Source organism: Theropithecus gelada, chromosome 5, assembly GCF_003255815.1.
Source record: "Theropithecus gelada isolate Dixy chromosome 5, Tgel_1.0, whole genome shotgun sequence".
Taxonomy (NCBI): domain Eukaryota; kingdom Metazoa; phylum Chordata; class Mammalia; order Primates; family Cercopithecidae; genus Theropithecus; species Theropithecus gelada.
The window spans coordinates 21,330,580-21,348,937 of NC_037672.1; the positions used below are offsets into that span (position 1 = coordinate 21,330,580).

Sequence of the window (18,358 nt, forward strand, 5' to 3'; positions counted from 1 at the left end):
CTTTGCCAACCTCTCCTCCACAGCAATTCATTCATAATGTCGAGTCTATAACCCAAAACTGTCAGACACATAAACAATATTTTTTTAAAAAGAAGAAAATATGAACCATATTTAACAGCAAAGCAGCCAGGAGCAATAACCACAAGATGGCCCACATGTTGGAATTAGCAGGAAAGGATTTAAAAGCATCTACTCTAAATGTTATAAGATATAAATAACAATGTGCTTCTAGTAGACATGAAATCTCAAGAAAAATTATAAAATAGCCGACTGCGTAAGTCTTGAATCTCAACTCAGAGAACCCCTGAGATTTGAATGTCAACTCAGAACCTTTAGTTTTTTCAGTAATATTTCATAGCACTCCTACGAGTTTGCTGTGATGTTACCCTAGGAGGCCCTGGCAGAGAGTTTGACAACTGTAGCTCTACTGAAATAAAAATATAAGCCAAGTTCTAGGTAGATGGAAAGAAAGAAAGTGAGCAGAAAACTCAATGTCTATAGGTAAAAATTTTACCAAAGTAAAATATCTGGTAAGTGATAATATCTTATATATTCTTAGTCTATTATACTTTATAAAGTTCATTTGAATTATTTTGGTATTCACGCCAATCATGAGGTTGATAGTTCAGAGGTTATATTCTTTGAAACTAGTAGGTAGAGAAGGTAAGTACCTTAAAATATTGTATCAGTCAATATTTTGACTAGTCAATATCAGGTGGTTACTAAAAGAGAAAATATAAGTTTAGCAGCAGGAAATAGTTGGAAATTAGGTTTAGCACTAAAAGTTTACATTTTTCCTCCAAAAACTTTTAAAAAGTCTCCAATTTCTGAAGTTCCTCTTTGAAATTAAGCCTTTTCTTTAAAAACTGGATGAAAAGATGGCTATTTAATTTTAGAAGATGAATAAGAACTAGGAAAAGGAAATGCCAGATGTTTGCATTTTTAAATACAAGAAGATGAAATATTAATTCAAATTCCACTAAACATTGCAACTCCAAAAGGATAAATAAAATATACAAGCATAATTCTTCATTTAAAAAAAAAAAAAGTTTACCTTGCAATCAAGGAGCAGTTGTGAATCATGTTCTTTTCAACAAAAATACCTTGCGATTCATCAGTTTCAACTATTCTCCCGTCCTGATACCACAACACTTGCATGTCCTGATCAATATACGAAGCCATGCACTGGAAAGGAAGGCTGTCTCCTTCAAACACAACTTGGCGATGAGATGGAGTCATGTAGAAAGATGGCAATTCAAGCGGAGGGTCTAGAAACAGTCAAAGATTCAGGAAACAAATATTATTTCCAAACGCCATAATTAAAAGTTACAGAAATTCTAGGTAAAATTATAAAAACAGAACAACAAATATTCCTCAGTAACCAGCATGCTAATGCTAACATCAACCAGGCTGCTACTGAGTTTAGTGATAACAGACAAAAACGAAATTTAAAAGAAACAATTTCATACTCAGTTCTGACATTTAGAGTTATTCCTCTTCAGTGGCATCACAAGAGTATCAGATGATTATAGAAATGAACTAAAAGAACAAGCTGTGCTCTAGAAAATGGCATCAGTGATAAGTAAATGCTGATATTTACAACTTTAAAATACACTTTGGAGACTACATTACCTTTGATTATAACACAGGTTTTTGGCTGTAAAACTAATGCATGTTCATTGCAGAAAAATCAGAACATTTAAAGAAAACAGGAAAAACCAGTATTTTAAGATCCCATATAGTGTAAACAGTTTTTAATCAGATTTTTCCTTTCAGTCAGAAAAATATTTTAAATATATGTACAAAAATGTACACAAATGACATTGATTCATTAAAAGACTTTTAAATATGTGTCCATTTTTCTAACACAACAATTCTACTTTTAGCAGTAGTGTATCCTAAATAGAAAATATGCAAAAATGCATACAAAGAAATTAGTCCTTCCATTATTTATGAAGCAAGAAATTATTAACGAGCTAAATATGCTATAACAGAGAAGTTGTTAACTATGGCTTCATCTATACAATGGGTTGATATGCATCTATTTTAAATTAGAAAATACGTTTACATTAATTCAACTTTAAAAAGGTTATAAAATATCATTAGAGTATAACGATATTTTTGTTAAAAAATAGAAAAAAGTCATAGAAGATCATACAAAAAGGTCTTAACACTAGCTATCTTTCAGTCATGAACATAAACATGGTCTTTGTTTCTCTGTTTTTATTTCCTTTGCACAAATCTTAATTTTCATTCAGTGAGCGTATTTTACTTGTGATACAACAACAATAATAAAGAGAAAAGGAAAAAAATATGATACATTATTTCCAAACAAAGACTAAACTGGGACCTCCCCCCACCATTTTAGGACTGTTTTTGTTTTACGGGGTTGTGTGTGTAGGTGTGTTTTTTTGTGTGTTTTTCATTTAACACGTGGCAAATATGTTATTTCCCTCATTTCCTCAGATATTCTTCAAAATCATGATTTTCAACAGTTGCATTTACTGAATGGGTATGTCACAAGTAATTAAACCAATCCCCTATTTTTGAGAATTTAAGATATGCTTATACACAGAGTCTGAAGATTTACATACAAAGCTGATCATTTCCTAAGAATTAACTGTAAGATAGAGAATTACTAGATCTAACTGTATCCATTTTTTGTTTTTTTTTTTCTTTTTGAGATGGAGTTTCACTTTTTTCACCCATGCTGGAGTGCAATGGCGTGAGCTCCGCTCACTGAAACCTCCACCTCCAGGGTTTAAGCAATTCTCCTGCCTCAGCCTCCCAAGTAGCTGGGACTACAGTTGCCTGCCACCATGCTCAGCTAATTTTTGTAGTTTTAGTAGAGACAGGGTTTCACCATGTTGTCCAAGCTAGTCTCAAACTCCTGACCTCAGGTGATCTGCTGGGATTACAGGTGTGAGCCACTATGCCCTGCCTGTATCAGTCTTTTAAGAACATTGAAACATGTTGCTTCAAAAAGACTGTATCATTCACATTCCCATCCACACACAGGATGTGTGCATCCTGAGATTGTGTTACTACAAATTCATGAGTTGCCAACTGATGGAAAATCTGAAAATCTATTCTTTGAAATTGGTTTGCATAAAGAAAGTTGATGTGAACCTAAAAACAGCTACTACCTTAAAGACCAATTGAAAAAAAAAAAGGTCGTTTAATCTAGCTGGCTTAATTGTTGGCATAAAGTAAATATTATCAAATTCATAATGATTAATGGCTGCATACTAGTTCTGTCCAAGTATAAAGAGAATCTTACAATTTGTCAAGAAAAACATGGTAGAAAGTCAAAAATATGGTAAATGCTTTCTCAGTTTGGATTTTTCCCTTACCGCATGTCAACAGCTCCTGCTTCACGCCTGTGACTGGTTGGGCCTGCAGTGACTTAGGATAAACACACCTGGTATCCCGTACTGTGATGTTCCTCTCCTTTACCCAGCGATGCATCCACAGTATGTTACAGTCACACAAAAGATACTCAGTCTGGAATTCCCTGTAACATGTAAATACAACTTAAGAGATTATAGTGAATAAAATTAAATAGCACTTTTGTTTTATATTAGGTTACGTTTCTGGTGGTAAGCACAATACTGTTCACCCATACCACGCCTAAAGCACATTTCGTTGGCTAGCTACAGTTTCTCTCCAAGGAGCTGAATTGCAGAGTTCTGGACCCCAACACTGTTCTTGCTGGTCCCTAGTTTCTGCTTTGGATGAAATCTGGTAGGCAAATAAAGACTCTTTGGCAGATATCCCTCTTCTAGGCAACAAGCTACTGAACACCAGGGTTCTCTAGAATACCAAATCCCATTCCTTTTTGTCTAACAAGCTTCTACCCATTTATCATGAAGTGTGTGGCATTAATATTAGATCTTGAAGCCATCCCCAATTTTCCAGCATCATTATCACATTCTTGTCCTAAATGCCTACCAACTCTGTTGATTTTGACAATGAAACAGCAACCTAAAGCAATATGGATTGTTTTCTGTGACTATATTCTGTATTTCTAACCAGACTGTGAGCTCCCCTAGGGTAGGAACTGTTTCTGACCCCTTTCTGCTATGCACCAAGTGACAACATAGATATTTACAAATGTAAGAGATAAAGACCCAACAAATCAAAAGCATACAAATAAGAATGCCTCAGCTTTGATACAAAAGATAGTAATGACATGTCTTCATTTGAGGCAAAAACCTTTATAATTTGGCACTTGGGCATGAGAAGAAAGGATAAACAAAGCTAAACAGAGCTGAGATATAAGCACAAATCTCTTAAATACTATAATTACTAAGTGCTGACTATTCATGTGCCACACATTTGCTAAGTCCAGCTAATAACAATAAATGCAGGACCCTGTTCCTGCCAATATGGGGGGCAACATATAATAGAAGAATCAAAATGTAAACATAGCTAAAATAGAATGCAATATGTTCTATAAAAATAAATCAACAAAGTGCAATAATGTTTAAGTATGTGTGCTTCTAACACAGCCAGAGTGTTGGCTCAGGGTTCACCTCATTAGTTTTCGCAAAAAAGAGTAAGGAAAAAAGAAAAGGGATCTGATGGAATACAGCATAGAAAATAAATTTAAACAACACCAAAGGAGGATGTGACAGACTCCTAATTTCTAAGCACCACCTTCTGGTCAGTTCCTAACACTACCAGGTAAAAACACTGGCAATTTCTCCCATTTTGGGGATGAAAATACTTTCCATGCTCCTGCTACCGAGGGGCTCAAAACCCAGACTAGCTTTTGTCTTTTTTATTTCCTAATCTTTGCAGAAATGGCTGACCTGAGCCCACTAAATATGCCAAAAGTAGATGTTTCTGCTCAAAGGTAGTCTTCTGGATAAGAATGGTAAGGGTGCCAAAAAGAGAAAGAAGATGGAGTATGAGCCAAAGTGACTTCAGAAGTACATACACATGCCTGCTATGATGGTGAGAAGCTGGTTGGGGCTCCTAATAGCTATTAGCTACATCCCAAGGAAGACTCCTAAATGAGATTTAAATGACAGGTGTAGGAAGAGAGATGAGAGGAGAAGTCAGAGTACATGGAAGACAGGAATCAGGAGAGAAAAATTCTTTCCCTGGAAGAAAAACACTCGATCCCATAAATTACTCAATGAAAACCTGAAAAACATTACATTTAACTGTAATTCCAATAAAATTAGGATCATTTATAGTCTGAGATATGTTACGGTTTATCTGAAAATAGCTACTTTCAAAATAACTTCTATGCAATCTCTCAGTTAACAAAACCATCTGGAAAAAAAAAATCAACCAATTCTAAAGCTACAAGAAACTGTGTAAATCAGAACTTAAACTGATTTCATAAAGCAGGCATTCTAAATAAACATCCCTAGAAACATCAGTAATAAGCTGTAAATTTGATTTTAAGTGGGGGGTGGGGGTGGGTTTACAGGATGAAATTAAATTCCTAAAGTATAAAATATTCTTACAAATTCTTCATAGGAAGGGATATTTTATACTTTGGAAATTTAATTAGTCAAACAATGCAACATTTTATGATTTGAAAAAAAAGTCAAAAAGAAAAAATTACCAGTTTACTTACTCTAAATATAGATTAGAGTAATATGGTATCCTAAGGAGAAAACAGTTGTCCTAGTCTAAATCACAGTATTCAGGCTTACTGTATGTTTTCTAACGTGAATGCAAGCTCTCAAATGAGATTCTAACTTGACAAGATTGTCCTTATAAAGTCTCTGAAACCACATAATAAATGTTTTTAATTTTCAAAGACATGAAAATCAAAAAACAGAGAAAAAATTTTTTTACTTACAAAGACCGTAATGAGGCAAGATAATCAAAAGTTCCTTGAGATAATGAAGAAAACAAATTCCCCGAAAGGTTTCTGAAAGACAGAAAACAATTCCACTTTTAAAAATACAACTATCTAACATTTTATCCTATTCTGTATTTTCTAAAGCATCCTACAGTCATTAAATAATGTTACAAAGAAGTCATGAAAGTATCAATGCTTACAAAGAGGGAGTGATTAGCAAATACTTCCTCCAAGGTTGAAGAAGAAAATTATTCTTCACCTTATACAAAGTAGTAAATACAATTATTAAAAACACATTAATGCTAGGTAAGAATTTTTCTGTCAAATATCAGGTGAACCTAAAAGGTGCCCTACTGAATTCCCTAGTATTACTCTAAGTGTTCACTCGCATCGAATTTAAGAAAGCAGCAAATGAAAATGTAAAAACAAATAGAAAATAAATAATTAAAACTTTAAAAGTAACAAAAGGAAAAGGATGGCCTCAATGACCAGCAGCAGTAGCGTACTAAACATGATCGAAAATCATGAGGAGAGCGGGATGAGTTCAGGACTTAATATGAGAGACTGGGGATAGAACTCCATGTTGCTCTTGGGCAAATCACTTCTCTAGTCTATCCTGTGTCAGTAGGCTTCAATACATAACCTGAGTCTTGCAGCGTTCTGAATGAATGGAACTCAGAAACCCTTATTCTACAATGCGAGTAGTTTGTTACACCCAAAACAATTTGACCAAAGTATTTCTTCCATACTGGACTATGAGCTCTGGAGCTGGGTGGAGGAGGGCCTGTGTCTGTGTGCACTTCTGTGTACACCAGTAACATGCTGGAGTATAAATGGTGCTCAATAACTGCTCATTGCTCAGGATGTACACCTCACCTTCAGGGCACTTCTAATGTTAAAATGAGACCGAGTGCTCTGGAAAAATCGCATATGGCCAATCACCACCAGATCTGTTCTATGCCTGCTGTGGTATCAAGAACAGGCAGAATTGAGACATAGAGTTCTAGAAGTGAGGTGGGGGGTGGAACACAGCAGAGGATGGGATAGAAATCTGGAGTCCTGAAACTTCTCTGGAAGCTGGGCTGAATCCTTCATATGTGGGAGAGAGCGACCATCGGGTAGATGGATTTCCAAGTGGAGTTGGAGAAGAGAACTGATCAGGGAGGGGTCAGCTGTTCCTGGGACACCAGTAGCAACATATTCCTGGATGGGAAGACCTGATATCACACAAGGGCCAACACTTTACAAATTAACCTACAATGACCTTCAGCAAGAACAACACTGGATTGGTTTTCATATTTTATAATTTTTTTTTGTAAGAAAAAGGCTGGATTCAATGATTCTCATAGAAGAAGTACCTAGGAACTTAAACAGAAAAGAGTATTTTCAAATTGAAAGGAGGAAAGGGATGTCTTTTTTTTTTTTTTGGCCTATCAGAGCAGATACCAAATGTGAATTGTGAGAAAGGTATGCCCATGGCAGTATAAATCATAATAACATTTTAAGAAAATAAAAAATAAAAATCATTTTGGCTGGGCGCAGTGGCTCACGTCGATAATCCCAGTACTTTGGGAGGGCCGAGGCAGGTGGATCACCTGAGGTCAGGAGTTTTAGACCAGCCTGGCCAAAATGGTGAAACTCCATCTCTACTAAAACTACAAAATTAGCTGGGTGTGGTGGCGTGTGCTTATAATCCCAGCTACTCAGGTGGCTGAGACACCAGAATGACTTGAACCCAGGAGGCAGAGGTTGCAGTGAGCCGGGACTGCACCACTGCACTCCAACCTGAGCAAGAGTGAGACTCCATCTCAAAAAAAAATTTTTTTTAAGAAAGTAACTTAGATGGAATTACAATCAACAACTGTGTATGTTATGAAAGTATCCCATTTTGATTATATGATTACTGGAATATGTTTAAAATAATGAAAGCTAGAAGACAAGACATGGTAGGTAAAACTGAAGTGCTGAGACAGGGCAATGGGTACACACACATTCCTTGTATGTACAATTGTCTCCAATTTTCTTTAAATGTTTGCAAGGTTCCGTAACAATAAGTTAGAAATAAATATCTATCCTACAAATGTAGGACTTACATATAAAGAAAATAATTGGGCCAGGTGCAGTGGCCCACACCTGTAATCCAGCGATTTGGGAGGCCAAGGCAGATTGTCTGAGGTCAGGAGTTTGAGACCAGCCTGGCCAATATGGTGAAATCCCATCTCTACTAAAAATACAAAAATTAGACAGGTTGATGGTGTGTGCCGATAGTCCCTGCTACTTGGGAGGCTAAGGTGGGAGAATCGCTTAGAACCTGGGAAGCGGAGGTGACAGTGAACCAAGATGGTACCACTGCACTCCAGCCTGGGTAACAGAGTGAAACTTTGTCTCAAAAAAAAAAAAAAAAGAATTGCATCTTACAGCAATCACTAGGTTCTAATATGCATATTATTAGATATTTCCCTTGGAAATCGCAAAGGAAAGAATCACATTAGAGAAGGACATGGCATTTTCTCAGGAAATGCCAACGCAAACCAATTTTTCCTTGAGTGTTGGAACAGACTGCTATTTGTACAGCTTGAACACAAGTGAAGTAAGTAGCTTGGATTTGGGGGCCATAAACAATGACACATATTTTAAAACATTACAATCACAGTCTAGCTCTGAGATGCTCACCAAATACATACGTAAATAAATAAAACTAAAAGGGAGTTGAGAATGACAAGAGCAAAGCCACTGCTCCCCTATCAAATAAGCTCGTAGAAAGGAGCAGCAGGTGAGTTACCCGCCCACTCCACCCTTTATGCTGTTCTTTTATTTTTTTTTATTTTTTTGAGACAAGTCTCACTCTGTTGCCCAGGATGAAGAGCAGTGGATGGAGTGCAGTGGCTCACTGCAACCTCTGCCTCCCGGGTTCAAGTGGATTCTCATGCCTCAGCCTCCAGAGTAGCTGGGATTACAGGTACATGCCACCAGGCCTGGCTAACTTTTTTATTTTTAGTAGGGACGAGGTTTCATCATGTTGGCCAGGCTGGTCTCGAACTCCTGACCTCAAGTGATCCACTCACCTCAGCCTTCCAAAGTGCTGGGATTACAGGCATGAGCCACTGTGACTGGCCATTGTTGTTTCTTACTCTCACTTAATTTGACTTTATTTACTTATTTTTTGCTAACTAGATACATTTGAATTCCTAAGAGTTGCATGTGTATATGATGCATCATCTACTATACAGAAGCCTCTATCAGGGCAGATTTGGTAAAGGAGGGGAAAATGCAATTAAACGCAATCTCCATCTACAGAGGAATGACTAAGTTACAATCTGTTCTATACCTAGAATATTCTGTAGCCAATGACAAGCATGAACTAAATCAACATATGCTCTATTAAAAAGATGTTAGTATGTTGGTAAATTATTTTTAAACTGAGTTGCCAGGTACAGAGCATTTTTAAAGCCCTGTATGTGTGTCTGTGCATTTCTGAGTATAACACAAGAAAAAAAAAAAATATATATATATATATACACACACACACACATACACACACACACCAGTTATCTCAGGATGATGCAACTGAAATGATGAAAAGAGATCTAATTTTTCCTTCATATGATTTTATTACTCAATAACAACCACTTTTTTCTATAAAGGAAGTTCTTTATACAAACATATTAGTTGTATATATGTATTTATATACAAATACATACACACACATGTTTGCATATAAAGGAAATTGTAAAGGGTAGTTCTTATAAATACATATATTTCTGATAGGGAAATATTAAAAGTATAATTCTTGAGGAAAAAATACAGGTATTAGATTGCCCATAAAGAACAACTTGAAAAAATTTTGGTCTGTAGATCTCCTGACAGAGATTTTGGTCTGTAGATCTCCTGACATTTCTCTGCAAATTAACTTCCTAAGTGAAGGACAAAGGCTTCACAGAAGTCCATTATTGGCTCCCCGTTTGGTCTGCCAGTTACGTCCACTGTTACAGTGGGACAGAGTGAGAACCTTTGCAAGTAGGACTACACTGCTCTTAGTTCAAGAGAACTTCTCCATCAGCAAAGGCAGAGATCAATATATAGAATTAATCAATTTTATACCCCCACTCCACCCATGTCTACTAAGGTCTCTGACACACTTAAAGAAAGGGTAGTTTTTTCAAAAAAATGAATTCATAAATTTCCAAAGCCAAGACTCGATCAAAAATGATAAGAAATCTGGCTGAGAATGCCTAGGCTGTCCGCCAAGGTCTCATCAACCTTTAGCCAAGGAAGTTGGCTAAGGGACCCACTCAGTTTGAGGTCCCCAGTTCAAGAGTTACCAGAGGAAACAGTTAGAACAGTGATCCATTCTAGAATTCCTTCTTTTTGTATACCTTCTCTTTCAGGTGGGAAACAGTAAGAGGAAGATCTCTGATTCCTAATCTAAGAAATGCACTGCATGCTCCATTCCTAATCATATTCTCTTTTCCACTCACTGGACTGAGAAAATGCCATTCTCTACATCTGAAATATGAGCTGTTATTAGCCTTCACAACCCGCATATGGCCTGGCTCAAGAGCTCAAAAATCTGGGGACAGCAGCAGCCCATGCAAAACACTTAATGTTCCCGATCCACAGCTCTAGACCTGTGCCAACCCAAATTATGATAAGCAATGTCACTGCAATACAATGCTGAGTGGTAAGAAGTTTCCTTAATTGCCATGTTGTTCTTTACAAAGTATTTAAAAGATGTAGGCCAGGTATATTGCTGTATATGCCACAGACTGATCCATTTAGGAGATCCACAACAGGAATGACAGACAGTGGAGAATCACACGCATGAGGGGGTGGGAAGGTGGATGATGAGAAATTACTTAATGGGTATAATGTATATTATTCAGGTGATGGATACCTAAAAGCCCTGACTTGACTACCATGGAATCTATGCCTGTAACAAAACTGCACCTGTACCCCAGAAATCTATATAAAAATAAAAGTAAATCAAATTTAAAGGCCACTATCATCTATTAGTACATGAACTATAAGATTATCTCAATCAAATCTCAAAGTGGGAAGCTTGGCAATGTTATTTTTATGTTTTAATGTTTTACTTGGATGATGTTCATTGTGTTCCGTGATGTATAAATTCTCACAACAGGTATAATTGGTAAAAATGTAAGAGACCACCCAAGTTCTAAACCTACCAAACATTTTAGTTCTTGACAAAGGAGGCAAAGGAAATACTAAGAAAACAGCAACCTGCCCTAACAGAAGCTCTGTCTCACCCAGCTCTTTTGCCTAAAGAACATGTGCTGATGTGTCAAATCCCTAGGCCAGAGCTAGAAATCAATCTAAAACTAAAATCAACAAAATAGTAAACTCCAGTTTACTATTTTGTTTTTCATTACTTCGGTCATAGCTGTCCAAAAAACATAACAAAAGTCTCCTTCACAGATGTATGATTTTGTCCATTCTAACGCAGTCCTCAAAAGTAAAAATACAGCCAGGCACGGTGGCTCACACCTGTAATCCCAGCACTTTGGGAGGCCGGGGCTGGTGGATCATGAGGTCAGGAGTCTAAGACCAGCCTGGCCAAGATGACGAAACCCCATCTCTACTAAAAATACGAAAAAATTAGCCAGGCGTGGTGGCGGGCACCTATAATCCCAGCTACTTGCAAGGCAGAGGCAGAGAATGGTGTGAATCCGGGAGGTGGAGGTTGCAGTGAGCCGAGATTGTGCCACTCCCACTTCAGCCTGGGCGACAAAGCGAGACTCCATCTCAACAGAGTGAGACTCCATCTCAAAAAAAAAAAAAAAAAAAGTAAAAATAAAAATACAAAAATCTCAAGAAGAGATTTTAAAAAGCACTGAGATAGAAATGTTTGCAAGGCAGTTACAAAGCAGTTAAGAAGCAATTAATTTAACTAACTTCAAGTCATGAGTAAAGCTGCACACCAAAGCAGTCTTTTATTGAAAAACAAAAATCAGGCCATATACCTTTCCCTGAAAATGAAAGGACACACTGAAAACAGCTACAAATTTCCTATGCAGCAGGAACATTCGGTTCTACTCTAATAACTGATCTGAAGTCTCTTCCCTTACTGTATAGATGAAAGAATCTCATCATTTAAGCTCCTAATTGGTTTTTCAAAGGTAACATGAAATACAAGAAACATTCTAAAAAGCTACAGGGAGAAAGAACCACAAGGAGACAACCCTTACACTGACCTCCACTCCACATCTAGCATTTCATGCGGAACCCTACTCCCAGCCGGCTTGTCTCTAAAACACGATTTCCTGTCATTTTCCAACATAAATGTCTTTTAGTGGCTTCCTATTGTTTAATCAGTTCTAAGCCCCTATCTGCTTTTCATACATTTCAAAATAAAGCTCTATTATAAATAATCAGCCTTATGTATAATTACTCCCAAACAGAACTTTTATTACTTTTTTTTATTTTTTTGAGACAGAGTCGGCCTGTCACCCAGAGCTGGAGTACAGTGGCGCACTCTTGGCTCACTACAACCTCTGCCTCCCGGGTTCAAGCAATTCTCGTGCCTCAGCCTCCCGAGTAGCTGGGACTACAGGCATGCGCCACCACGCCCGGCTAATTTTTGTACTTTTAGTAGAGATGGGGTTTTACCATGTTGGCCAGGCTGGTCTCCAACTCCTGACCTCCAGTGAGCTGTCTGCCTCGGCCTCCCAAAGTGCTGGGATTACAGGCGTGAGCCACCGTGCCTGGCTTAAAACTTCTTTTTTTAAAAAAGATATAAACATACTTGATGACTTATACAAAGTTCTTCCACATTTATATTCTATATAAATTATAATAAACAGATATATATAACTTAAATTTTAAATAATCATTGTAACTTTGAGCTACTATTAATCCTACTTTGTAGGTGAAAAACAGAAAAGTCAAACAACTCACCCCAAATCACATGGTCAGAGGCACAATTCAAATGGTTATTTTACTGCAAGTCCACCAGCCCTCCCCTTGACAAATGGCCTTGGTTCTCATTCCCACCTTCATGTATCATTGGTTTGGCTTCTTTTCCTTTCTAACTATCCAGATCTCTGTAAATCTGGGCCATCAGTGCACATCAGCTCAAATTTTCCCAGACTAGCAAAGCTTTTGATCATACCTCTCAGCATGAATGTGCTCTCTGTTGCATGTACTACACTGTGTTATGTGGTGTGTGTGTACATGTGTCTGTGTGTGCACATGTGTCTGTGTGTGGTGTGGTAAGGTACCATTATATTCTGAGCAGATTACATCCCCATGATTAAATTGTGAGCTCCCTGTCCCTTACGGCTTCTAAAACCCCTATAGTTCCTACTTATAATTAAATATATCATAAGTTTCATACATATTTAGGTACTGGCTCAAACGCTTTCTTATCTTTTAATGGGAAAGAAAAGATGTACTTACAGCCGAACTAGATTGGTGAGTCCTCGAAATATGTCTGCATTCAGACATCCTATTCGATTGTTTGTCAGATCCCTAAGGAGAAGGGTGGAAAAGTGTCTTCAATTAGATCTCTTGGTTAATGAAGGTCTCATGCATTCAGTATTCAAGAACAGCACCCGGGTATCGCACAAGACCTTTATTCTAGCATCTTTGAGATATTTACTCTACTCAAGTGAGATAAGGATAGCAGTGAGGCTGAAAATGATCCTTGCTTTCACTTACTGCTGGCACGCACAGACTAATGCTGCTCAATTATGGTGCCCTCTATATTTCAAGTACTTACTCTTGCAAAATTACTCAAGATAAAATTGGAGTCGTAAAAATGAGACTCAAACTCTCTTGCTGCCCGCAATACAATTCCTTAGATGACCCACACAGTTAATTATGCTGGGGCAGTTGGAGAACTGAGCCCAAACTCAGTCAGTAAATAACAGATAATGGATAAAAGGGCAAATTATTACAATGATGGAACTTTTGTTTCCAGAGGAACATCTGCAAATACCATTTTCTGACTTCATTCCTTAAATACTCAGAAGTTTCAACTATAATGGAAAAAAAAACAACCGTGTTAGCTTTCAGTTTACAGATCTATCATTCGGACTCCAAGTCTAATTACTTTAACAATATCTATGATATAGCCCAATTATTTTTGCAATCACTCCTCATTTCTATTTCCTATTAAATGTTACCTTCTAAATATTTTTTACTTCTCCTCAATGAAACTGTTTTCTTTTTACCTATGTAAAAGTTTTAGTTAATATTTTGTTCTATCCCTTTTTATTTATTTTGCTTGACATCAAGGACAATGAACACAATTTTATTTTTATATTTAATCAGAGACCTGCACTGGTTTAAAAGTAAAAACTTTACGTTGGGAGATAACCACTAACAATATCTGTAACTTTCACCTGGGATGGTATGACTTGCATCATTGTTTTCAGTGGACTTAGTAAGTCCTATGCAAGAAAATCCTGAAGCAATGAATCTTAAGTTTTATTAGTTGCTAGACTTGGAATAATTCATCACACTTTGAATTCTAACAAAATAATTAGAATAAGCTCCCTAAGCCAAACTTTCAAAAATATTTTCATCATATTGCCTCCAAAGTCCCTATTATTCTCTCTCACAGAGAGTTACACATTCTTTGAGTTACTCAGTTACTCTTCAACAATGCGATCTACACCATTCATTTCAAACTAAAAGTATTGCATTCCAAACTGTGTACTTGATCATGGCAGAAGATGTAGTAGTCTCACCAGAAATTCTAAGAACATAGCATTTGAATCAGGTACCTCACTCATTTGCTTTTTTCCTTGACTATTTCAAAAGTTAAAATGAGATGGTTTAATTTTAGGTGTCAACTTGGCTGGACTGAGAGGTCTCACTGGCTGGTGAAGCACTGGTTTGGGTGTGTCTGTTGTGAAGGTGTTTCCAGGGGAGATTGGTGCAGGAGTGAATGGACAGAAAGGAATGACCTGCCCTCAATGTGGGTGGGCACCATCCAGTCAGCTGGAGCTCCGCTGGGACAAACAGGCAAAAGAGAGGGCTTATCTCTCTCTGTTCTCTCTCCCCTTCCAGAGCAGGACGCCTTCTCCTCCTATTGTTGGACATCAGGCTGCAGGTTGTCTTTTGGACTCTGGAACTTGCATCAGTGGGCTTCCTGGGGCTTCCGGACTTCGGCCTTGGACTGGGGACTACAAGGTCAGCTTCTCCAGTTCTGAGGCTTCCAGACTTGGATTGAGCTATGCTACCGGATTCATAGGCCCTTCAGCTTGCAGAAAGCCTATTGCGGGACCTATCTCCCTCTGTGATCACGTGAGCCAATTCCCCCTAATAAATCCCCTCTCATACATCCTACTGGTCCTCTCTCTCTGGAGAGGCCTAACACAGCACCTTAGGTAATCCTGGTCTTCAATACTTTCATAGTTCTGCCTTCCCTCTCTTATGACAACTTTTGATAAAAGAATCTTAAGCAATACAAGTCTTTATCTGTCCTCATTGTTCTGTAGCTCCTAAGTATTTAATCATATGGGCCTTTTTGTTTAAATTCCAGTTGATTTTCCTTTTATTTCTAGGTTTCACTATTAACAAAAATTAGGCATCTTTCAGTAAATTGTTGCATAAACAAGCATATCTGGGCTGTATTTATAATCTTGTCTCAATTCTGAGCTTTAAATGGTGCAATTACCATTGATTCTCTGGGAAACAATTTCATTACAACCATACCTACTTAAAATGGTATTTAGATATTGATAATGGGTTTTTATTTGGATTGAGAATCAACTTAAATTCGCTGATGAAACACAAGAGAAACTGATGGATCTAGGGTTCACCTACTTCTGATAGTATATTCTTCAGAAAGCCACTTCAACTTCCTGATTCAAATTATTTATAAACTAAAGGCAAAGGCATGGTATAATAACAAAAATACTTTATGTATGCTTGTTAAGGGAGATGCACAATTGAAATTAATGACTTAAGAACCCATAAGAAAAAGGGTCTGTATCTATGAGCAACTAGCAAACACTACTGTCAAATATCTTTATATCCCGTTGAGTTTACATACAGGACTTCTTCAGCTTGCAAGCTGTGTATCCTAAGTTAATTATAAGTCATCTGTTTGGAATTAAGAATGTATCTTCTAATGGGAAGAATATTATAAATGGCAATTACCTTCCTAAGCAAGAACACAAGAGACTACTTAACATGTAACACAGTGAAAGACTACTAAGGCAATGCCTGGTACAATATCAGTAATTATATTAAATACTCCTGAACAAGAATTTTTAAAACTCATTTTGGATGGCAGTGCTTAAGAGATTATTTACTGAAAGATAAATAACTAGATGGAGATTCTAAGATAGTCTGCAGTATCTAAAACATACTGAAGAAACTGCTTTTTATTAACAGCCAAGTTTTCTTCAACCTGTATCTCAGCATAGAGATAACATTAATCAGCATTAATGTTTTTATTACCTAAAAGCTGTGACTACAACAGTGTGGAACACAGAGGGAGGGGATAAGAAAACGACCTGTCTGAGAGTATAATTTCACATTCCTCTCATTAAGGGAAAAAAATAGATTGGAGGGAAAAATATTCTAAAAGTCCTCATACTTTCACATCAGAATCACTGGGAGGGATGGTTGAAATAAAAATCATTCAGCATCAGCCCCAGAGTTTCCAAAAGGGTAGATCTGAGCCCCTACACTTTTGCTTTCTACTTGAGGATTCATCTTCCTAGGCATGGGTGCAAAACTGACTCCGGCACAGACAGAAGCACAAAGAAAGTGAGTCACTGCTGTAAATCACGCTCACCTGCTGCTGCCCCTCCACTCCCTAATGACCTGTGTCTGGAGGCGCAGCCTGTTTATGGTCATGCTCCATATCCCCCGCCTGTGTCTGGATAGCTAAGTCCTAACAACTTCCAAGACTCTTATAGCAGCTAAACTCTAGCTACTGCGTCATCTCCTTGCAACTGTATTTCGATTCCATATCCAGGCTCGTGGTCAGTGTTTGTAATTCCATTAGACTGCAAACCCCTCAAGAGGTTCCTGATTTACCTGTGTGTCTCCACAGCCTTGCTCACAGCTGGGCTCTCAGGATGAACTTCAGGAATTTTTGTTTAACTGAACTAACGCCGATCATCGCCTTATCACTTTGATTATGCTGCCATACCTGGTTGAGAGTGCTTTTACTGAACTCTAAACCTGGCTTGGTCCCATGCAATCTGATGCCTCAGCTCTACCCTCCTATAACTCTTACCTTTCTTACCTAGAACTCCAATCTCCACTACCACCTACCCCAGACCAGCCAGTTTTTTTTTTTTTTTTTGAGACGGAGTCTCGCTCTGCCGCCCAGGCTGGAGTGCTGTGGCCGGATCTCAGCTCACTGCAAGCTCCGCCTCCCGGGTTCCCGCCATTCTCCTGCCTCAGCCTCCAGAGTAGCTGGGACTACAGGCGCCCACCACCTCGCCCGGCTAGTTTTTTGTATTTTTTTTAGTAGAGACGGGGTTTCACCGTGTTAGCCAGGATGGTCTCGATCTCCTGACCTCATGATCCGCCCGTCTCGGCCTCCCAAAGTGCTGGGATTACAGGCTTGAGCCACCGCGCCCGGCCCACCAGCCAGTTTTTCTAACTTGTTTCATTAAAAGCCTTCACTAGAAAATAATATAGTGTAGAATGGGCGGAAAAGAAGAAAACTGATTAGTAGCAAGACCTCCTCCAGATGGCCCTGAGCTTCTAATGTATGCAGACAAAGACTGATAAACACAGGGAACCACCACTCACCCCCAGCAAAAACTACAGTATGAAAATTCCCTACTGATTCAAATTGTAACTAATTTTCAAAGACAAAGAGAAAATCCTTTAACTCCTACGGTTCTTAACCTTACAGAATTCTGACCCTTAAGACTGCCTAAGAGAGAAAAATAGGAGGAAAGCTATATCTACAGGTTTTAGATGAAAGATATTTTACTTGCAAAAGCAATAACAAAAAAAATATTTTGCAAAAAGGGCATGACCAATTTTTACAATTGGATTTGACAATAAAAAAGAATAGGTTTTGCAAATACTGCATGTTCTCATTTTTAAGCGGGAGCTAAATGATGAGAACACATGGACACATAGAGGGAACAACACACACTGAGGCCTTTTGGAGGGAAGAGGGTGGCGGGAGGGAGAAGATCAAGAAAAACAACTAATGGGTACTAGGCTTAATACCTGGGTGATGAAATAATCTGTACAACAAACCCCCATGGCACAAGTTTACCTGTGCAACAAACCTGCACTTGTACCCCTGAACTAAAAAGTTAAAAAAAAAAAAAAGAAATAGGTTTTAAACGACTAAATAAAACAAAAGATGTCAAAAGTATTAGGATGGAAAGTCAATGTCAACATTTAAGTCATGGCGTAATTAAACTAAAAGCAGCCATACCCAGTGTTATTATGCAAATACTACAGAAAACCAGTAAGACATAAAAAAATACCCACACACACTGGAGGGGGAAAAAAAAGAAAACTTAAAGAAGTGTATAAGAATCCCAAAAAAACAAGAGATAGAGCCAGCCAAAAGGATGACTA

At 37.8% G+C, this 18,358-nt stretch overlaps 1 protein-coding gene across 2 annotated transcripts in view; it reads right to left on the bottom strand.

The window, feature by feature from the left end:
- ADGRA3 (adhesion G protein-coupled receptor A3) overlaps nt 1-18,358 on the bottom strand; it is a 130,411-nt gene that overhangs the window by 56,006 nt on the left and 56,047 nt on the right. For both annotated transcript variants that reach the window (XM_025385981.1, XM_025385979.1), the window contains exons 4-7: nt 13,241-13,312; nt 5,822-5,893; nt 3,354-3,514; nt 1,055-1,268 (exon numbers count right to left, since the gene is read on the bottom strand). In XM_025385981.1, the coding sequence (XP_025241766.1) occupies nt 1,055-1,268; nt 3,354-3,514; nt 5,822-5,893; nt 13,241-13,312 (519 nt within the window). The remainder of the gene's footprint in view (nt 1-1,054; nt 1,269-3,353; nt 3,515-5,821; nt 5,894-13,240; nt 13,313-18,358) is intronic.